Here is a 21,708-nt window from a genome sequence, read left to right on the forward strand (position 1 = left end):
AGTTTTGTTTGAAAGATAAACATTGCATTGTAGCAGTGTACTGTTTTAAGAAGCTGGTAGCTGTGCCATGACAGGTGCTGCTTTCTGTCTGAACCGTGTGTCATCTGCACCTGCTTTGCATGTCCAGCCATCAGTCTAGATGACCTTCAATAACTGGCAAATAGAAGCATAGGTTTAGGAAAAGAACTTGAAAATGCGCGGAGACTGGAGGGGCCGAGGGAGAGTGTGTGTGTTTCTGTGGGGCTGCATGCTGAGCCTGTATGTGTCACTTCCTCAGTGCCCTCCTCCAAGGTCACCTACGGGATGGTCGCCGCGGATCTGCTGCACTCCTTGTTGGCAGGCGGTGGGGAGCCCCGTGTGCTGAAGCTTCGGAGCCTGTTTGTGTTAGACGAAAACAGCTACCCACTGCAACAGGACTTCTCCCTGCTGGATTTTCATCCCGACAGTGTGTAGCACGGAGCCTCTGCCTTTCCCTGAGGCCCCGGGCAGAGACTGCAGGCATTTCAAGGAAGATGCACTGAACAATTATTTGTCTTCTGAAGTAAATGAATGACAGGGTTTTGCTTTGGACTTTTTAGCAAATGTATTTTACAAAGAGAATTGTGTTAAATATATAAATTAAAGCTATTTTTTCTAAGAAAATTCCATGAGGTTTAAAAAATTGGTTTTTTTCCCTTTCCAAAATTTCTCCTAGAGAGATGATCGAGCAGTGGAGGCAGTCGCGGAGTGGGTCCCTAGTAAGCCCAGGTCCGCCATTTGCTCAGTGCGCGGTCTGCCACTCCAGGCGTTGCACAAGGCCCTTCCACAGACTTCGCTTTTCTGCTGTGCTCATGAACCCTAGGTACTTCCCCTCATTCATTTTCACACTCGGCCGAGAAGCAATCCTCCTCGTTCCTTTTTTAAAGAATTATTTATTTTTTTACTTGAAAGAGTGTCAGAAAGGGAGCTCTTTCGTCTGCTTGTTCACTCCTTGCTCCTGACATTCACAAACAATCCCTGTGAAATGATTTTCTTGATTGTAGCTGTACGTGATAATAGAGTAGTTTGTAAAAGCCTACGCTTAGGTTCAGGACAAGCATGTCCTTCCTTAAAATACATTGAAAATGAAGGGGAAAGAACATTGTGCTTCAACTCATAAAGGGAGAAAGAGGGACCTGTGGTTAGTTCTCATCTAACGTGTGAGTGCCTCCCTGCATCTCCCAAGAGACTTCCCACAGTTGTTTGCATCATGAGCACAGAAGGAGCTGGCGGGAAGTGGGGGCACCAGTGGGGGCCTGAACCTGAAGTCTCTGAGCCTGGAGCAGGCTGTGTTAACGGATGAACACCACTGCCTGAAAACAGCCCCATTCCTGGTGAAATGGGCAGGTTTATGTTGTGTGTGTTTAAAAAAGAGCCTGCTGCGTCTTTGACATTGTTTTCAAACTTGGCTTCCCTGGGAATGAACCTCAGGAGTTTTATGGTTCTTTGAGAAATAACACGCACAAGTGCCTGCGTGTGCGTGTGTACACACAGATGCGCTTTTCTGTGTAGAAGGCTGGGGGAGTCTGACAGAAAGGAAAGGCCCGAACAAGGCTTTCTTTGATGAGTCTCTTCGGGTGATGAGGGAATTAGCGCTGAGGTTTTGAAAGGTGATTAGAGAAACAATTGCCCCATTTAGTGTCTAGGGAGACTGGGATTTAAAACACAGTTGGCTCCTTTGGGTCGTCCACCTCATGGGTGATGAAGCTCAAGCCTGGGATTAGCCTTCTAATCTCTGCTGTGTCAGTGTCACCAGAATTCTGGATGAAATTTGCCCATCGGGGTAAGCCCACCAGGAGAGCTGTTCCCTTAAGTGTGCCTTCCGCACCTTGTCCTCAAGCTGTGGCCTCACCAGACATCCACCCAAATGATTTCCTGGATGAACTGGCTCCTCCCAGCCTACTGATAAGCAATCTTGAAACCATTTCCATTGAGACAACCCTAGGGCACATCTCCTCACAGCCTTTGATGTATGTTTCATGAGTTAACACTTATTTTAAGTTTTTTTTTTTTTAAAGATTTGTTTATTTATTTGAAAGTCAGAGTTACACAGAGAGAAGGAGGGGCGGGGGGGGGGGGGTCATCCATCCACTAGTTCACTCCCCCCAATTGGCTACAACCGCCGGAGCTGGGCTGATCTGAAGCCAGGAGCTTCTTCCGGGTCTCCCACGCGGCGCAGAGGCCCAAGCACTTGGGCCATCTTTCACTGCTTTCTCAGGACATAGCAGAGAGGTGGGCCAGAAGAGGAGCAGCTGGCACTCCATCTGGCACCCGTATGGGATGCTGGCACCACTGGCGGCTGCTTAACCTGCTGTGCCTCAACGTCAGCCCCAACACTCATTGTTGAGAAACCTTATTTGGGCTGGAAATGCCTTCCTCCTGCCTCGGGGGATCTGAACCTGACCCCGGAAGTTGTGATCCATTTGATGGGGATCAGGAAGCCGTGGCTCTTGCTGTGGGCTGAATCTGTCCCCCACAAATTCGTAGGTTGACACCTAATCCCCAAGGGGGTTCTCTTCAGACGGGGCCTCTGGGGTGATGAGGCCATGACGGTGAGCCCCCGTGAATGGGACTAAAGCCTTCATAACAGAGGCCCCAGGGAGCTTGCGGGGACTCAGCTAGGAGCAGAAAACAGAATTCAAAGGTGGGTTTATTTTGGTGCAACAAAAAATTTGAAATCAACACATAGCATTTTCATAACAAAACATTTTCCATGAACTTTGGCAAGACTCCTGGTGCGTCTCTGAAGACAGACAGACAGACAGACAGAGCTCCTGTCCACTGGTTCCCTCTCCAGTGCCCTGATGGCTGAGAATGCAATCCAGGAGCCCTCGCTGCTGCCTCTCAGCGTCTGTGTTGGTGACAAGCTGGCATCAGGAGCTGGGACCAGGTACCGGGTCCAGGCACTCCCATGTGGGACATGGGCCTCTTTCCCACTAGACTAGGAAAAGGTCACAGAAAATTTTAGCAATATTTATCCTAAGGAGCTAACGTCTACAGTAAATATTTTACTTAAGGATGAAATGTGAAAAATTTTCTGAGAACAGAGATAAGGATGTACATATTTTTCTGTGTTCCTAGATGGGGTAATCAAGCAAAACAAAAAAATTAAAAGTATTAGAACTAAAGTATAAAGCTATGATATGTATATCATATATCATTTATGTATTATGTAAATTTATATATTATGTATATTGAAGACTCAAAAGAATCCAAAGATAAATTGTTAGTGAGTTTAGTATGATTGGGTACAAGGTCAAAATAGGAAAACCAACTTTATTTGTGTATAACAGCAAGAAATAAAAAAATTTAAAATACCTTGAAAAAAATTTCTAGGGGAAAATTTAATGAAAGATGTATAAGATATCTGCATGCAACAGTATTCATTATTTAAAGAAAGGCTAGGAGCTAGCGCTGTGGCATAATGGGCTAATAAGCCTCTGCCTTTGGCACTGGCATCCCATATGAGTGCCAATTTGAGTCCTGGCTACTCCTTCTCTAATCCAGCTCTGCTGTGACCTGGGAAAGCAGTGGAAGATAGCCCAAGTGCTTGGGCCCCTGCACCTGTGTGGGAGACCCAGAAGAAGCTCCTGGGTCATGGCTTTGGCTCAGCCCGGTTTCGGCTATCTGAAGAGTGAACCAGCTGATGGAAGACCTGTCTCTCTCTCTCTAACTCTGCTTCTCAAATAAATAAGTAAATTTTTAAAAAACAAAATGTTTTAAAATGCTAAATAGAAGGGCATACCAATCCTGTGGACAGGTTGGAGGACTCAGGAGCTCAGTGCAGTGCCAGTCAGAATCACAAGAGGCTTCTGCTTATTCTATGGGGTGTGAAGAGCCTAACAGGCAAACTTTTAAAATTTATACGCAAATGCAAAGTGCTGCACTAGCTAAGACACTCTTGGAGAGTCAGATTGAGGACTTATTCAACCAGATAGCGACTTGTCATAATCCATAATGAAGACATAGTGGTGTTAGTATGGAGACGGGCCAAGTGATAAATGAGACCAGACATACACAGACTCAGGTGTGTATGCAGATTTATTACAGCAGACAGTGGGGGGAGGATATTCTTTTCAGTCAGTTGTGCTGGGATAGTGCGATACCCTGGTGGAAACTCTGTCATAGCTTTTATTAATGTTGATGTCAAATAAGTTCTAGATCTAGCTTTGAAAAGCAAAATAACAAAGCTTTTAGAAAATAGTAGAGGAGAATATCTTTGTGATCTCCAAGTATGGGAAAAGTTAAATAGGACACAAAAAGTTTGTGCAAAATAGAATTAAAAGATGAATTTATTTGGGGAGCTGGTCTGTGGCATAGCAGGTAAAAGTCCCTGTCTGCCAGCATCTACAGGCATCGGTTTGAGTCCTGGCCGCTCCACTTCTGATCCAGCTCCCTCCCATGTCCTGGGAAAAGCAGGTGAAGATGGCCCAGGTGTTTGGGCCCCTGCATCCACATGGCAGACCCAGATGAATCTCGTGACTCCTGGCTTCAGCCTGGTTCAGCCCCGGCCATTTTGGCCATCTGGGGAGTGAACCAGCGGATAGAAGAGCTCTCTCTCTCTCTGTTTTTTCCATTTCTTTCTGGAACTCTGCATTTCAAATAAATCTTAAAAGAAAAAAAGTAAGTCTATTTTGGTGCTAAAATTTTGAGATACATGTGTAGTTCTTTTGTAATTTGTACTTTTTTTTCATAATAGATACTTTTCATGAAGGAACTCTTGGAATACCTCTCATATGCATTGATTTAATTTTTGTACCAAAATATCTTTTAATTCAATTTTCACAAGTTTTTGATTTTTTTTTTTTTTTTTTTGACAGGCAGAGTGGACAGTGAGAGAGAGAGACAGAGAGAAAGGTCTTCCTTTTGCTGTTGGTTCACCCTCCAATGGCCGCCGTGGCCGTCGCATTGCGCTGATCCGAAGGCAGGAGCCAGGTGCTTCTCCTGGTCTCCCATGGGGTGCAGGGCCCAAGCACCTGGGCCATCCTCCACTGCACTCCCTGGCCATAGCAGAGAGCTGGCCTGGAAGAGGGGCAACTGGGACAGAATCCGGCACCCTGAGCAGGACTAGAACCCGGTGTGCCGGCGCCGCTAGGTGGAGGATTAGCCTATTGAGCCACGGCGCCGGCCCATTAGGCAGGTATTTATTTAGGGAATGGAATATCACACAGTGACGGACATGAGCAAATTATGCTACACATGAGAATTCCTCCTTTCTGACTATTTAATAATAATATAGCTAGTGTTGAGAGCTGCATGGTTATGTGGTAAAAGCATAGACATGACTGCCATAGAGAAGAGATCAGAGGCTGTGTTTTCAAAAAATTTTTTTAAGATTTATTTTTTGAAAGAGTAACACACACACACACACACACGGAGTCTTCCATCCGATGGTTCACTCCCCAGTTAGTTGCAATGGCCAGAGCTGTGCCAATCTGAAGGCAGGAGCCGGGAGCTTCTTCCATGTCTCCCATGTGGGTGCAGGGGCCCAAGCACTTGGGCCATCTTCTGCTTTCCCAGGCCATAGCAGAGAGCTGGATTGGAAGTGGAGCAGCCGGGACTCAAACCGGTGCCCATATGGGATGCTGGCACTTCAGGCCTGGGCGTTAACCCACTGCACCACAGTGCTGACCCCTAAAATTTATTTTCATTATGCTTGAAAAGAACAGAGAGAGAGAGCTTCCATCCACTGGTTCACTCTCCAAATGGTCACAACAGCCATGGCTGGACTAGGTTTAGACCAGGAGCCCACAGCTCAGTCCAGGTCTCCCCCGTGGGCGGCAGGGACCCAAGCCCTGGAGCTGCCTCCCAGGGTGCCCGTTAGCAGGAAGCTGGATCAGAAGCCGAGGAGCTGGGCCCAGAGCAACACTCTGGGCAAGGGATGCGGACGTCCCGAGGAGCTACTAATCCTGCCCCACACTGCACGCCCCGCCGCGGTTGTTTTGGTGGGGAGGGAACAGGTAATGCTTGAGGGGCTGAGAAGGCTGGTACACCAGCTGGCGATTTATGCTCTTGCAGCTCCAAATCCATCTTCCCAGCCGCACTCTGCAAACACTGCTGGAGCAGGGGTGGGGAACGGCCAGCCCCCAAAATAATTCGGTCTGGCCCTGCCGAGGCAACCGCAGGCAGGACCTGACAGCCTGATAAATCTACAGCAGGCAAATTGTAAGGCTGACAGTGTACGGTCCACGAATGATGTTAATATCCAAATGGCCCTTGGCAGAAAGTAGCATCCCCACCGCTGCGCGGTCCTTCATGGAGAGTCCGCTGTTGAACAGTAGAGGGCGCCAGAGACAAGCTACAGGAGGCTGGGGCTGGGCGTGAGGCCACCCAGGCGGTGCTGCGCCCAGCCTGCCAGTCACGGCCCCACCCCTTCCTGGCAGGTTCACCACGCACTCCAGGCTCTGTCCCCACAGTGCCCTGGCCGCATCCGCCCACCTGCTCCCTGGGAGTTTGTCAATCCGCAGAGTGATCCAAGCAGAGGATCAGGAACAAAGGGCAGGCAGCCATCCTGGCTGGCGGCAGGTCATTTCTGGAGAGAGCAGGTGGAGACGGCACAGCCCCCAGAGCCGCCCCTCGCCCACCTGCAGGGATGCGGTGGTGCGCAGGTTCTGCGTGGTCTGCACTGGGCCCGGCAGAGCTAACCATGATGGCAGTGTTGGATTCAGATCCCCTCCCGAGCCGGGGCCCCTCCCTGCCCTCCCGGGCCTTGTGCGGATGTCACAGAGGCTGATGTGCGGAGACCTCCTGCAGCTCCTCTAGCTGCTGCCTTTCTCCTCACTCTCCCGACATTGCGCTCTGAGGGTCGCAACACCTTTGAAGCAAGGCCACAGGTGGGGACCAGGTCAGTGATTTGGGCAAAAAACAGCAAACCCCGCAATAGGCAGGTATCACAGTCCACGATGGCCATGGTAGACTGAATTGAACCGAGAGAGCGTTCTGCCCAGCCATCTTGAGAGAGCCAAGCTGAGGGACCGTCGCCAGCAAACCACTTCATTCGTTATTTTTTCTGGCTATCCATTCAAACCTGCTCGGCAGGTAGCTTCTCCACACCTTGTGGATAAATCCTTGTGTCATCATCACAGGCTGCCCAGTTGGCCGTGGTGACATTGAGACCCGGCCACCGCGGGCTCCTCCTGTCAGCACACCTGCACAGCTGAGCCGAGCTCCTGAATTCCCGTCTCTCAGTATTGTGCTTTGGGGAATAGTTTAGGGACACCTAAGGGCTTGAAACCCAGCGTCTTACAGCGGTGGGTTAAGGATGGAATTTAATCCCATCACAGCAAAGGACATTTGGAAAGTGACTGGATGAAGGTGCTCCAGTGACAGCCTCTCTGTTTCCTGGCTGGCCATGTGACCCTCTGTCCCTGTGCATCCCGGCACCGCCAGACTAATGAAATTCCAAAACCACAAACAAAAACAAACCTTTCCCTCTAGAAGCTAGCTCCTCTCGGGTGTTTTACTTTATTACTTTAATAGTTACAATGCTTTTTTTGAATCAGTTTTGCATGAATAGTGCGCCTTTTCCATAAGCTCCGTGGCATTCACTGGGATGCAAAGGTAGACCGGTGGGAAGCACAAGGACACTCCATGGCCCGAGAACAAACCCCGGACGGTGGATGAACGGGATTTGTGGAAACGGCCGTCTCAGTGAGTTTCCCCGGACGCATCACCTGGCACGGCGCAGCAATCCTCCGGGAATTGTCAGGTTTTCAGCGGTCCCTGTGGGCTATACTAGAGCCACGAGTTCTTCCTGTCCTTAGAGAGAGCGCCGGATCGGAATGCTACTAGCCAAGGCGGCCACAAACACCGGGAGCTGAGCACCTGCCGGGGCAGGGGTGTGCAGTTTTGGACTCTGGGGAGGGCGGCTCATGTGACAAGGTGTGGGTGCGATCTGCTACAGTCCCAGGAGACAAACTGACAGGCCCTCCTCACCCAGCCAGCAGTGGGGCGACCCTCAGCCTGCTCCACATTACGTCCCTGGAGCTGCGTGTTGTCGATGCCAGGGTGGGTGTCGCGTCACCCTGGGCTCCCACGGAGCACGCACAGTCATCACCAGGTTGAATAATTCCGGGGGACACGCGCTCTGCTGGGTGTGGGAGGGTCTCCTGGCCACAGCTGCTGGCCAGGGTGGAGCTTTCCTGGTCCTGGCCACTGCCGCCGGGTCAGGCCTGGAAGGGGCGGCAGAGTGCGTGCCAGCGCCTCACCAGCTCCTTGGGCTGGCGGAGCATCTCGTCCCAGTGTCCCAGCTCTCTGCCGCGGGTGTACATGTAGGGGCCCACCACGACCCGGCCCAGTGGACAGCTCTCTGCAGGCAGGGAGAGTGCTGTTAGGCTCCTGGGTGCAGAAGCCCAGCAACCCAGCAGCGTCCCCAGTGCCACGTGCGCTGTCCTCCACTGGCAGGAAGCGGTGAGCCCCCTCCCCACCCAGGAGAGCCTGCCGGGCCACCCATCTGCCCCTCACCCTCCCGAAGGCCTTGGTAAGCCCCCTTAAGAGCTCCTTCAGAAAGAAGGCATCTCACCAGCCACTGCACGCAAACAATCTTTAACAAGTCGGCAATTATGAAAAAACTCTTCGCATCAAAATAGACTTACCTTTTAATTCCATTTTCCCACGAACCTTTAAGTCCCTTTGTGCTTCCAACAGTAAAACGCACCCACCCAGTGCCACAGCAGAGAAGGGACTTAAGTCCAGCTCTTGGGACGGTGACAGCGGACGCCAGGTTGGGGGAGCAGTGGGTCAGAGCTGGCTGCGGTTACCTGCCAGGCACCCAACCAGCTCCTCCAGAAGGCACGAGGACACCTGCTGCTAGGCAGCCTCCCTCCCCCCACCTCGTCCTAGGGGGAACCCAGACCAGGTCCCACTGGACTAGTGCTGGGCATGACTCCCAGCCCTCCTGCTGGAAAGCTGTGTGTCCTCGGGTAAGAATCGCAGCCTCTCTGAGCACCGGTCATCTTACCCAGGAAACAGAGACTGCACAGCTCCTTCTGAGGTCAGGGGTTCGCTCTGCCTGCCCTCAGCAGCCCCTCCCTTGCCCCCGTGGCCCCACAGCCCAGCAGGGGGCTGGCCTCACCGGCTCCTCTGACGCTCTGCAGCACGGTCAGGCTGAGACTGGCAGTGTCCATTTCCGCAGCGCTGGCCTGGAAGCTGAAGGTCTCGTTGAACACGGGGTTGGTGGAGCCCAGCACAGCTGAAGTCTTCTTGCACTTGACAAATTTGTTGTGGTTCATCAGAGACACTTTGACAAACACACCTAGAGAGACAAGTGCACCCCTCTGCTGAGCTGGGAGAGGCGGGCAGGAGCCTAGAGCCCACGGGAGGCCTGGCTGGAGGGCACATGGCCCAACCAGGTGCCAGGTTTCCAGCCCTCACCCAGAGGAAACGGGGTTGATTAGTGGAAGGCCCTGGGGTGTGCAAAACGCTTGGCTCTCTTCCTCTTCCTTCCTCCGTCTCCGGAGCGTGCTTACACTGCGAGCCAGCATAAGCAAAGGCTGCCTTTGTGCACCCGAGCCTGGCGCCATGCGCACAGCCCCCCTGCCCCGTTCATCATCCCCTCCCGGGGGCAGGAACTGCCTGCGGGGTCCTCAGTCTCCTTTTGGGGGTGGGATTCAGATGAGGAAGGTCAGGACTCTGGCTTGTGTAAGGACCCCGAGGTAAAGACCAGTAGGGGACCCACACAGGGGACTGCCAGTCAGCGCTGGTGTTCTGAGAGACTGGGGGAAGCAGGTGCAGCATCAGCTTGTGTCAGAGCCTCTGAGCATGGGAGCCCTCCCTCTGGGGGCAGGTGGCAGGCCAGAGGCAGGGCTTGAGCTTGCTTACAGCCCCCGAGGGAGGCAGACACTGGCAGGAGGTAGCGAGCGCTCCGAGATGGGGTGTGTGCAGGCAGATATTGGGAGGCAGAGGGGAGGCCGGACTCCGGCTCAGCAGGGAGGCAGAGGGAGGTGACTTACTCACAACGCCCTGGTCCTCTGGGAGCTGCAGGCCCCTGGCGCGCAGCACCACCACCGTCAGGCGGCCCAGGGAGTCGTTGTAGCTGAGGCAGAACTGGAGGTCGCCGAGCTCTGAGGGAGGCTGCGAGGCGGAGCGGGACGTGCCCCACCCTGGTCACTCTGGCAGGTGCCGTGGGGCCTCCCCCTCCCTCCACCCTCCCAGTGGCCTGGCATGGGGGGGTGCACATGACACACCCACGTGAGGCTCCTTGGAGCCCAGCATCAGCTCGTGCACTGGTGAACAGTGGTGTGGAGCATAGTCAAGGATGCCCATCCAGGCCCGTGGGATGCCACACACTGTTCTGGGTCACGTGGACCCAGGTGGGATGGGGGATGGCGGGACTGGTCCAGCCATGGTGGCACCTGTCTCCGCTGTTTGACCTGGGGGTGGGAACCTAAATGTGGATTTTTCAGATTGACCCAGAGTGAAGGGTCTCAGGTGGTCCTGCACTGGCCAGGAGCTGGTCTGCCCCCCCACCCCCCCTCCCACAATCTGGTTGCACACAGCTCGGGGCCTGGTCCCACCTTCCTGAGCAGGGGCCGAGGGCTGAGGGCTGAGGGCTGATGTTGTGCCCACAGGAGCGCTGGCACCCGGAGGCACACACCTGGTGACCTTGGCCCTTACCTCCAGGCCCTCGGCCTCCAGGTCTCGCCAGATGGTGCGTGGGCAGCCGCCTGCCAGGGTCTCATTCTTCAGGGGGAAGAGCACCTGGCCCAGGAGCTGGTGCTTCCTCTGCCTGTCCACGTGGTACACGGAGAACCTGAGCACCCTCTGGGTGATGCTCTTGCTGGACACCTGGGGAGACAAGGACCCGGGCCAGGGACCAGGTGTGGGGACAGCAGGTGGGACGATGGGACACATTGTCCTGGACACAGGTGCTTTGGGGAGGGCTGTCTCAAGCAGGAGTCTACACCCACCACCACCAAACACAGACATCCTTGGGGGAACCTTCTCTACAGTGGGGCCAAGTGCCCCCAAGAAATGAAAATGGGCACAGAGCCCGCCATGCGCAGTGCGGGGCAGAACCAGCAGCAGCTGCTGCCGCCTGATGCCTTGCTAGAGCTGCGTCCGGAGTCTTGGGCCCCAGCACAGACCCCTAAGAGACTGGCCAATCACTTAGACTGACAGTCTGACTTAGAGCTGATGGCCAATCCTCACCAATTTCCTTCTCCTTCTCCCCTCCCCTCTTTAGGAGAGGCCGGGATCTGGTGGGAGGGCGGCTGGGACGGGGGTGGCGCAGTACAGGCAAGAAGGCACAGGCATGACCTGGGACCGTGCGGCTGCCACCTGGGATCTTGATGTCCTGCAGAGCAGGCTCACCTGTGAATTCTCACAGCCACGGCCTCTGTAGGACAGCCGGGGGCCACGCCCCAGGCCACCCGCTCTCCCCAGCTCTCAGGGGCCCTGGGGGAGAGGCGTGCACGGTGGCCCCAGCAAGCAGCTGCCCGGCCTCTCTTCACCTCCCGGGCTGGCTTGCTGCCCAGTTCTTGAGAGAACGTTTGCCCAAGGCCTCGTGGCAGGTGGCGATTGCCGGCCTCCCCTTAGGGCCTCAGGTCACCTGTGGAGGCTCCCAGGCCTCTTTGGGTCTGGCTCTGTGGCCTGGCAGCCTCTCCACCCCCAGACCCTGAGCCAGCCAGCCTGAAGTGAGCAAAGGCACCGTCCCTGTCCCTAGGATGCCACAAAACAGCCACTCCAAGGGGTCCTGGGGGTGGGGTGTTTCTAAGCAGGAAGATCCCACCTTCTGCCTTCTCAGAATCCCAGCATCCCAGAGAGCTCCAGGGCCCAGGGGTGCTCCTCCAAGTAACAGGGGCCAGGGCCTGGCACCCAATCAGTGCGCCAAAGCCACGCCTTCTCCTTTTGGTCTCCACACAGCCAGCACTGGAGGAGCCCAGCCTTCTGGCCACCCCTCTCCAAGCCTCTCTCCTGCCCTTCTCGTAGGCCCTGACCCCGCCGGTGGCACTCAGGGCTGGCTGGGTAGGAGGCCAGGGCTCTCTGGCACAAGGTCTGCCCTGCCCAGGAGGCCGGCGGGCACCAGGTGCCGATGCTCCAGGGGCCGTACCTGGAACACGAAGTGCTCATCAAACTGTGGGTCGGCAGATTTGCACCTGGTCTTGGACTGGACGAAGCGCCGCTCGTCCGGCAGCAAGTGCAGCTTCACCAGGGGCCTGCAGGTCTCCGAGGGGGCTCGCAGCTGCCGAGCCTTGATCAAGCCCACCAGCAGCCTCTCGGCCTCCTGCTGGTATTCCAGGGAGAACCAGAGCCGCCCCCGGCAGCCGGAGGGGAAGTCGCTCTCACTCTTGCCCTCCGGGAGCTTGTACAGCTCTGGGCTGAGGGCCCCCAGTCCATGTGCCTCTCCTGCAACAGAGGGACTGCTAAGTGCGGCAGGCCAGGGGCAGGTGGGCACGTGGGGGCGGCAGCAGGCTCTGGGGGCCCCTCCCTCCTGGCTCTGCTCCCCTCAGCTGAGTCCCAAACACTTCATTCTCTTCTCCAGACCAGCGCAACCCCCCCCCCCCCCCACACACACACAGCTGCTCCAGGAAGCCTGATCAGCGAAGGCACTGTACAGCCACACCTGGGCCCCTCACAGCATCCAATCCATCAGCCTCCGTCCCCGATGCCAGGGCCTGCTTGAGGGACACAGGGCCCGGCACCTGGCCTGCCTGCCTCCTTTCCATGTGTCTAGAGAATCCCCTGGTAAGTAAGTGCTGCCTTTTTTCTTTCTTCCTCTTCAGATTAGGACAGGCCGCTGACTGGGTGGTTCCCGAAGTCTCCTGGGATATCGTCAGCATAAAGAGGTGGCCAGAAAACTATAACTCTGCCACCCCCATGGCCATTATGCCGGACCCAGCACAGGCTCTGCACCTGGAAACACCTGTTCTGTTGCTTTTCTGCCTCTGGGACCTTGCGCCCAGGCACTGTTTAACCTTCAACAGCTTGTGTTTGGGGCCAGTGTTGTGACATTGTGGGTTAGGCCGCTGCCTCAGACTCTGGCATCCCATATGAGCACCGGTTCGAATCCCAGCTGCTCCACTTCCAATCCAGCTCCCTGCTAATGGCCTGGGAAAGCAGCAGAGGATGGCCCAAGGGCTGGGACCCCTGCATTCACATGGAAGACCCAGAAGAAGCTCCTGGCTCCCAGCTTTGGTCTGGCCCAGAGCTGGCCATTGTGGCCATCTGAGGAGTGAACCAGCAGATGGAAGATCTGTCTGTCTCTTCCTTGCTCTCTATAACTCTTTCACAATACATAAATAAATCTAAAAAAAGGCCTCTGTTTGTGAAAGTGTGAAATGGGGTAGGAATTCCTCCCCCACACAGCTGTGGGGAGGTCTGATTCCAAAATGGTCCAGGGGCCACACCCCACTCGGCATGGGGTGCAGCAGGCACTTGGTGGTGAGAGTATCCAGAAAGAGGGGCCCTGGGCGACCCGGCCACCCCTGGGCCAGGGCAGGCTGTGCTCCGGAGCCAAGCTGGGGAAAGCAGGTGGATCCATCTGGGCCCCGCAGATCCTGATCCTGGGCAGGCCCTGGGCGGGGGGGGGGGGGGGTGGCACTCACCGAGGGGACGGCTGCAGGGGGTGGGCAGGGGCTCCAAGGCCGGGCAGGGCTTCCGTGGGGCCTGGAGCCACTCTCTGCTGTCCAGGGGCATCCAGTCTCGGCCTTCAAGGGAAGGGGGCACCATGAATGGCATACCTGGTGACCTGGGAAGATGACATATAGGTGGTAAGGGAATGATGTGGCCTCAGATGGCTACATCAAGGAGCCGAGTGCCAGGGGCTGGAGGAAGAAAAACCACTGGGAGGCAAGGGGATGCAGGAGCACCATTATCAGGGCACACCCACACATATCCATACACAGACACACCCACCTACATACACACAGACACACCCACCTACACACACACCTATACACACACATACCCACACCCATACACAGACACACACAGACACACACATACCCCCATACACAGACACACACATACCCACACACCCACTCACACTCACACCCATATCCAGACACACACACACCCCACACACATACCCACACACCCACCCACACATACACACCCACACACAGACACACATGCCCACATACACACAGACACACCCACACACACCCAGACACAGACACATACCCACACACCCACCCACACCCACACACACCTATACACAGAAGACATGGACACACACACCCACATACCCACACACCCACACACAGACACACACACATACACCCACCCACACATACACACACACCCACACAAACACATACAGACACACACACCCACACATACACCAACACACACAGACACACACACATACCCACACACCCACACACACCCATACACAGACACACACATACACACCCATACCCAGACACACACATACCCAAACACATACACACCCATACCCAGACACATCCATACATAGACACACACACAGCCATACCCAGACCCAGACACATACACCCACTCACACCCATACACAGACACACACACATACCCACACACCCACACACACCCACACATACCCAGGCACAGACACATACACACAGAGACACACACCCACCCACATCCACAGACACATACCCACACACCCACACACACCTATACACAGAAGACATGGACACACACACCCACGCACCCACACACAGACACACACACACATACACACACACCCACACATACACATACAGACACACACACCCACACATACACCAACACACACAGACACACACACATACCCACACATCCACACACACACACACCCACACACACACAGACACACACACAGACACACACACACACACAGAGACACACACCCACCCACATCCACACACACCCACAGACACATACCCACACACCCACACACACCTATACACAGAAGACATGGACACACACACCCACGCACCCACACACAGACACACACACACACATACACACACACCTACACATACACATACAGACACACACACCCACACATACACCAACACACACAGACACACACACATACCCACACATCCACACACACACACACACATACCCACACACCCACCCACACACAGACACACACACAGACACAGACACACACACACAGAGACACACACCCACCCACACACAGACACACACACAGACACAGACACATACACACATACCCACACACACACAGACACACACACCCACGCACACACCCAGACACAGACACGCACACCCAGACACAGACACACACACACTCACCCACGCACAGACACACACACATACACACATCTGTCTGCAACAAGGGATGTCGCAGAACAGACCCAGCCTGTGACGTCAGACTGTGCATTCTAATGCCTGTCCTAATTCCTTCCCCGCTGTGCTTCTGCACCTGTTCCTTATGCCCACTGAGCCTCAGCTCCCTCAGCTGGAGAATGGGTTTCACAATGCCTGCCTCCTGCCTTCTGGAGTTCCTTTGTGACAGCTCCCAGCACAGGGAAGGCAGGGCGAGCAGGCACTCCCTAAACAGATCTTTCCTTCCCACTCCTCCCAAGGAAAACCACACGGAGGGCACTGGAGCTGGGCTAGAAGCCCTGCTGGCCCCACTCCCAGCCTCACCTGCTCGCGTGGGTCCTGGCATGGGGCTGGCGGAGCCTGTCCCCCTGTTGGCTGGCGGCGGCCGCGGGGGTGGCCTGGGCAGATGTCTCCAGCAGCTCCTCGTAGGAGAGGGTGGCGCAGAGCCGCTTCCACAGACGGCAGCTGGCCCAGATCAGCAGCAGCAGCAGCAGCAGCAGCCCCCCAACAAGGCCCCCAATCAGCAGGGTCAGCGGCTCTGAGGGCAGAAACCACCAGGACTGGGGTCAGCTACTGGGAAGCCACTTCCGTTTACACCCCAGGTCCTGGGACAGGCCCCGCACAGCCACCCCAGCCCCTGGGATGGACACGGGGAGTGACACAGATGCAGCTGCTGGCTGCCCCAGGGGCCTGCTACCTAGCGGAGAGCCACTTCCCATGGGGTCCCCGTGCCCTGGCTCAAACAGCTGGTCCTGCATTTGACACCACTTCCTTGCACCTCTAGGTGGAAATCAATCCTTCCCTCCTCCTCCCGTCCCCCCACCCCAGGGGCTCCCGGGAAATGTGAGGGTGGGCTTGGGATTGGGCACTATGCACTCAGGAAAGCCCAGGAGGGAACCGAACCCTGAGTTGCACTCAGAGCTCTCTCAAGCACGGTCCAGGAACCTGTTGTGAGCCTGGCTCCTGCCTGCCTGGGCTCTGTAGCCGTCTCTAAGCCTCACCCACCATGCCCCAAGCCTGTATCAGGGGAGGCCACATTTAGGGGAGCTGGTGGGTGCCGGTGGGAGCCGATGGCGGGGATGAATGAGGAGGCTCAGGGATCCTAGGCTGCTGGCACCCGCACTCCACGTTTGCTGGGAGCCTGGACAGTTTGTGCCTCCTTCGGGTTTCCCCAGGACTCCAGGGTGGCAAGGGGAGACCCCCCAAAAAACCCCAGCCTGCCCCCCCCCCCAGCCTGCAGCTGCCAGCGAGCGGCTGGACTGCCCTGCAGTCCCTCCCCTGCGTCCTGCCCAGATGGGCTGGATGGGGTCGCGGGGAGGAGAGGGGCGCTGCGCTGCGGCCCGGGTGGAGAGGCAAGGGCACCTACCCGCCATCGGGGCACTGCGGCCGGGGCTCTGTCTCGCAGGTCGCCGCCCCGGGGCCGGGTCTCTGAGCGCCGCGCCCGGCGCTCCGCGGGGGCGCTGCTGCCCTGCGCGGTGGACTGCGAGGGCAGGGACCCAGCGCCCGGAGGCCACAGATCCGCCCCCGCCCCGCCCTGGCCGAGGTCCGGGAGGGGCGCGGAGCCAACCTTGCTCTCACGAAAACCGCAGGGCGCGTGTTCCAGGGACGCAGGGGCTCCCAGCGCTGCAGGTGGGGCGAGGATCCCTCACCCGCGAGGGCAGCACAGAAGCTGTCCCGGCGCCGGGTCCGACGGGGCTCCACTCCCGGCCGCTGGTACCTGGTGGCCTTGGCAGGTGCTACCCAGTGGCTGCCAAGCACCTTTGGCTGAAACTGCTCTGTCTTTCAGGCCCGGCTTGGACCTGGGTTCGAGGGCAGGGCCCGGCATCCCAGGCCCGAGTGCCCCGCTGCCTGCTTGAGCCGCCGCCGGAGTTCTGGGTTCTCCGTCCTGTGGATTCTTCTCTCTCGGGCTAGGGTCGATGTAGCGAAGGGATCTTAGGACGGCGACCTTGCGTGTGGGGGGCACGTAAGGTGGGGGAGTGGCGCGTACCGGCCGCTAATAAGGAGTCCCTGACAGAGGGCAGCGTCTCTTGCGTTCCTTGCACACTCACATTGGGGCGTCCATTGTGGTGGGGCCCGCGTCCATCAAGGTTGGTGGAAACCGCCCTGATGAGGGGTCGGGGTGGGGTCCTGCACACCCTCGCAGCGCGGGCACAGGTCCCCAGTGGTGGAGGGCGCTCCAGCACAGCCCCTGCAAGAGGGAACAGAAAGGAACAGGGCGGTGGTGATGGGGGGGGGGGGCGCTTGTCTTACAGTCTTGAGGGTTGTGTCCAACGACCAAGCCCTTCCCCCCATCCCAACTCCCCTGTGGCACCTGCGCCTCTGGGTGGCGGGGCAGGCGGAGCTTCGGATCCTGCCTGCACTTTGGATCACGCGTGCTGGGGATGAGCTGGGGTCCCTGTCATCACGTTGACACGGGGTCTGGGGGCCTTTGTTGCCCCTTTGCTGGAGCAGTGGCCTCTGCTGGGGACTGGGCGGTGTGGAGGAGGGGCGGTGAGAAGGCAGGACCCCCACACCTGTACCCAGGAGAGAGGTAAGGGTCCCTTTGTGGCTCCCCTGGCAACTTGCTCAGGCAAGGCAGGGCAGCAGCTCCCCCCCACCCCCCACCTTTTCATCTGCCCACAAAGCTGCCCTCCTGGGACCCAGTGGAGTGACTGGGTGCTGGGGTCAGGGGGAGGAGGGTACAAATCACTAGAGATTCAGTGTTGCAAAACCCAACTTCACCATCTTTGTGTTCTGGGGTTTGAAGTCCCAATGGGGCTACAAGGCTGCTCCCAGGAGACTCCAATTCCTTGCCTCTCCCGGCTTCTGGGAGAAACCTTGTGCTGACCACAAGGCTGGGCTCAGGCAGCTAGAAAGACCCCCGTGAACCCTTTGTGATGACCGCTCGTCTGCTCGGACCCTCCTCTGCTCAGCTGCCCTGCACCGCGACTGTGGCCTGACTGTCCCCGATGGGTACGGCCCTGTCCACACCGGCTGCCCTGTAGCTGCACCTGAGCTGTTCTCCCCAGGGGTGGGCAGGTGTGTGCTCCTTGCCTTGTGCCCTGTGGGAGGTACCTGGCCCCGTGCTGTGCCTCCCCAGTACCCTCTCTGTGCCCTTCCCTTGCTAAGCAGTTGCCAAGTCCCGCCAGCTCTTCTTCCTCCAGCAGCTCCTCCTCCACGAAGCCCTCCGCCACCCTAAGTGTCCTCTCTGGCCCGGCAGCTACCCTGCCTGTGATTGTCTCCCCAGCAAACCTCCGTGAAGACAGGGCCACATCCTAGTCAGCTTGGCATCTCCCGTGAGTGACTGGAGAAGGAGAGGTGTCCTTGGATGGGCTGCCCTAGGCTCCTGCCAGCATAGTCCGTGCGTCTCACACAGCCTGGGCCACACGTCCAGGCCAGACCCCAGCTCCTCGCCCTGGAGACCAGTGGCTGGTGCTTGCCTGTGCTGTTCGTAAGCCCCTTCCCCACCCAGCCAGCCCCCTGAGCCTTGAGTCATTTTGTGCAGGTGGCAGAGGAAGCTCCCCTTTCTTGCTGCTCCTGATTCCTGGGTGTCGTGGTGCAGGCTAGATGTACATGATGCCGTGAGCCTAGCCTCATGTCAGCCCTGCAGGTCGGAAGCAAACCTAATCAAAAGGGATGCCCACCCAATGCATGGTGGCATTAGACCCTGCACCTGCTCCCCCCACCCTATCTTCCCCACTGAGGGGCCCGTGCAAGGGGCTCATAAACCCATTTCCTGTGGAGATGCCCAGGAGCCAGGCTGAGAGCCCCGGGCCCTGTGGTCAGTCTCCTGTCTGTCTACTGCCCCATTCCACTTAACGGAAAGGCCACCCAGGTCTGGCTGCAGCCCCGACTCTGCTTCCTGTTTTCAGGCCTTGCTCCTTACTGGATCACTGGAGCTGGAGCAACCCGGGAAGGGCGGCAGACACGGCTCCTTTCTTCCCTGGCCAGAAGGAAGTCATATTTCCACCGGCGAGAACATTTCCAAGGAGGGGTGCGGGAAGCCCAGGAGCTTAAAGCCTGCAAATGCTGGCAGGTGATGAATAATTCAGTGCAGATGATTCATGAGAAAGGCCACTTTCAATTAACCTTAAGAATCAGTCCCTGTCTAAGGAAGTGTCACCTCTCATCACATGGGGACAGAGAGGCCGGAGCAGGATAAAGGCCATGCTGAGAAATACGCTCAAGACTGTGTGTCTCGCGATTATGTGAATACCCCCAGGTCACCCTAGTTCCCCCTTTCAGGGGCGAATCCTCACGTCGCCCTGGTTCTGCTGGCAGGGCCCTGACTTTGAGGCTCTGGGAGAGGATACCTTTCCTTGTTGGGCCGGAAGCTCTCCTTGTCCCCCATGCCACCTGCTGGTCCCAGATGCTCCCATGCTGTGCACACACGCCCAGGGTGCCAGGATGGAGCCCGAGGCCTGTGGCTCACTCCTGCCTCCCAGAGTGTACTCTGCCCTCCTGCTCCATTGCCCCCTCCTCCTGGGCCCCGTCCAACAGCCTTTCCCCCTATACTGCCCCCCAGCCTCCCTCCGTTCCCTGTGCACAACGTCCCTGTGAAGCTGGTCTCCGCCTCACCCCTGTTTGGGGGCTTTGCACTTGACCCAGGCCTGCCCACTCAGTGTATTTCATTCTCTGGCCACAGCAGTCAGTCCAGGGGTAGGCGTGGGATCCCAGACAGGCTAACCAAGAGCAACCCTGACAGCCCTTTTTTTTTTTTTTTTAAGATTTATTTATTTATTTGAAAGTCAGAGTTACACAGAAAGAGGAAAGAAAGAGAGAGGTCTTCCATCTTCTGGTTCACTTCCCAACTGGACGCAACAGCCAGAGCTGCGCCAATCTGAAGCCAGGAGCCAGGAGCTTCTTCTAGGTCTCCCACATGGGCGCAGGGACCCAAGGACTTGAGCCATCTTCTACTGCTTTCCCAGGCCATAGCCGAGAGCTGGATTGGAAGTGGAGCAGCTAGGCCTCGAACCAGCGCCCATATGGGATGCCAGAACTGCAGGCAGGGGCTTTACCTGCTACGCCACAGCGCCGGCCCCAACCCCGACAGTCTTGTACCATCTCCTGAGTGTCTCAACTCCTGTTCTGGGCAGGAGTTGTTGAGCTGCAGGAACTCAGTCTGAGGCTGTCAGGAGCTCCCATGTGAGGGAGTACACGTGCAGGCTGAGTGGGCAGAGCTGGATCAGAAGTGGAGTAGCTGGGACTTGAACTAGCACTCATATAGGATGCTGGCATTGCAAGGCGCAGCTTAACCTGCTGCACCACAACACTGCCCCTGCTCCACTGGGACTTTTGCACAGTTTGCTACCGTGCAGCCCCTCCTGACACAGGTAGGCAGCCAGCAGCACCTGTACACAGTCCTCAGGCTGGTGAGGAGCTATGCCTGCATGGACACCAAGAGGGTCCAGAGTGAGGGCTGTCTGAGTGGCCCCTGGCATGAGAAATGGGAGTCCACAAGTCCCCAGGCACAGGGGACGCCTTCCTCTCTGTCGCTTCCCTGCTCCTGCGTATCAGCCTGGTGAGGCGGCCACTCACACCCGGGCTGGCTCAGCAGCAGCGTCTCTGAAAACATGCAGTGGGGGGATTTCCCACTGTAGCCTAGCTTCCTGGCTTCCCTTTCGCAGTCACAGACCCCTGCTCTGTCTTCTATTAGATGCAGTCTACAAGGCCGGCGCCGCGGCTCACTAGGCTAATCCTCCGCCTAGTGGCGCCGGCACACCAGGTTCTAGTCCCGGTCCGGGCACCGGATTCTGTCCCGGTTGCCCCTCTTCCAGGCCAGCTCTCTGCTGTGGCCCACGAGTGCAGTGGAGGATGGCCCAAGTGCTTGGGCCCTGCACCCCATGGGAGACCAGGAGAAGCACCTGGCTCCTGCCTTTGGATCAGCGCAGTGCGCCAGCCACGGCGGCCATTGGAGGGTGAACCAACAGCAAAGGAAGACCTTTCTCTCTGTCTCTCTCACTGTCCACTGTCTACTCTGCCTGTCAAAAAAAAAAAAAAAAAAAAAAAAGAAAAAAGAAAAAAAAAGATGCAGTCTGCTATTCCCACATCAGGGGGTAGGTGCAGGATGCGAGTTAGACCAACCAGATGCTCTCACTCTGCAACCTGACTTAGGAGTGGAGGAATCCGGACCAGGCGAAGACTACTTGGGAGTTTACCCCCAGTGACGGCACTCTGGAGAGGCAGCTCTTTAGGTCCTGGCACAGCTTGGGGTGGGGGTGGGGCTCAGAGCCTTGCTTTACTACAATTCTTTCCAGGCTGACTGAAAGGACCACCCTTCAACCAAGAGCTCTGGGTCTGGTGCTGGGTGCAGCCACTGGTGAGCTCCTAAATCCTGTGCTGTCTTCCATTGCAGTGGACATGAGTAGGGTTGGACACCTTGTGCTGTACCTGTGTTATTGTGAGCAAGAAGCTTTTAACAGCTGTGTCTGTGGCAGGAAGGGGACGTGCAGATAG

General features: G+C 56.7%; 2 protein-coding genes across 14 annotated transcripts in view; one reads left to right on the forward strand and one right to left on the reverse strand.

Annotated features, from left to right (window-relative positions):
* SHLD2 (shieldin complex subunit 2) overlaps positions 1-642 on the forward strand; it is a 74,860-nt gene extending 74,218 nt beyond the window's left edge. For all 12 annotated transcript variants that reach the window (XM_070057999.1, XM_070058000.1, XM_017348685.3 and 9 more), the window contains one exon: positions 278-642. In XM_070057999.1, coding sequence (XP_069914100.1) covers positions 278-453 — 176 coding nt within the window. In that variant the 3' untranslated portion in view covers positions 454-642. The remainder of the gene's footprint in view (positions 1-277) is intronic.
* Positions 643-7,459: 6,817 nt separating this feature from the next.
* On the reverse strand, positions 7,460-16,759 carry LOC100351528 (synaptotagmin-15). 2 transcript variants are annotated; one of them, XM_070058010.1, is made up of 8 exons: positions 16,640-16,759; positions 15,598-15,811; positions 13,563-13,705; positions 12,068-12,363; positions 10,633-10,803; positions 9,969-10,089; positions 9,092-9,271; positions 7,460-8,326 (listed from the first exon to the last, which is right to left on the reverse strand). In XM_070058010.1, exons 1-8 carry the CDS (start codon positions 16,644-16,646, stop codon positions 8,184-8,186), a joined length of 1,275 nt encoding a protein of 424 aa, XP_069914111.1. In that variant the 5' UTR covers positions 16,647-16,759; the 3' UTR covers positions 7,460-8,183. The 2 variants fall into 2 exon arrangements, with proteins under 2 accessions (XP_069914111.1, XP_008268116.2); XM_008269894.4 differs by lacking the exon at positions 16,640-16,759 and having other exon boundaries at positions 13,563-13,664; positions 15,598-15,762.
* Positions 16,760-21,708: the final 4,949 nt, after the last annotated feature.

Source organism: Oryctolagus cuniculus, chromosome 15, assembly GCF_964237555.1.
Source record: "Oryctolagus cuniculus chromosome 15, mOryCun1.1, whole genome shotgun sequence".
NCBI lineage: Eukaryota > Metazoa > Chordata > Mammalia > Lagomorpha > Leporidae > Oryctolagus > Oryctolagus cuniculus.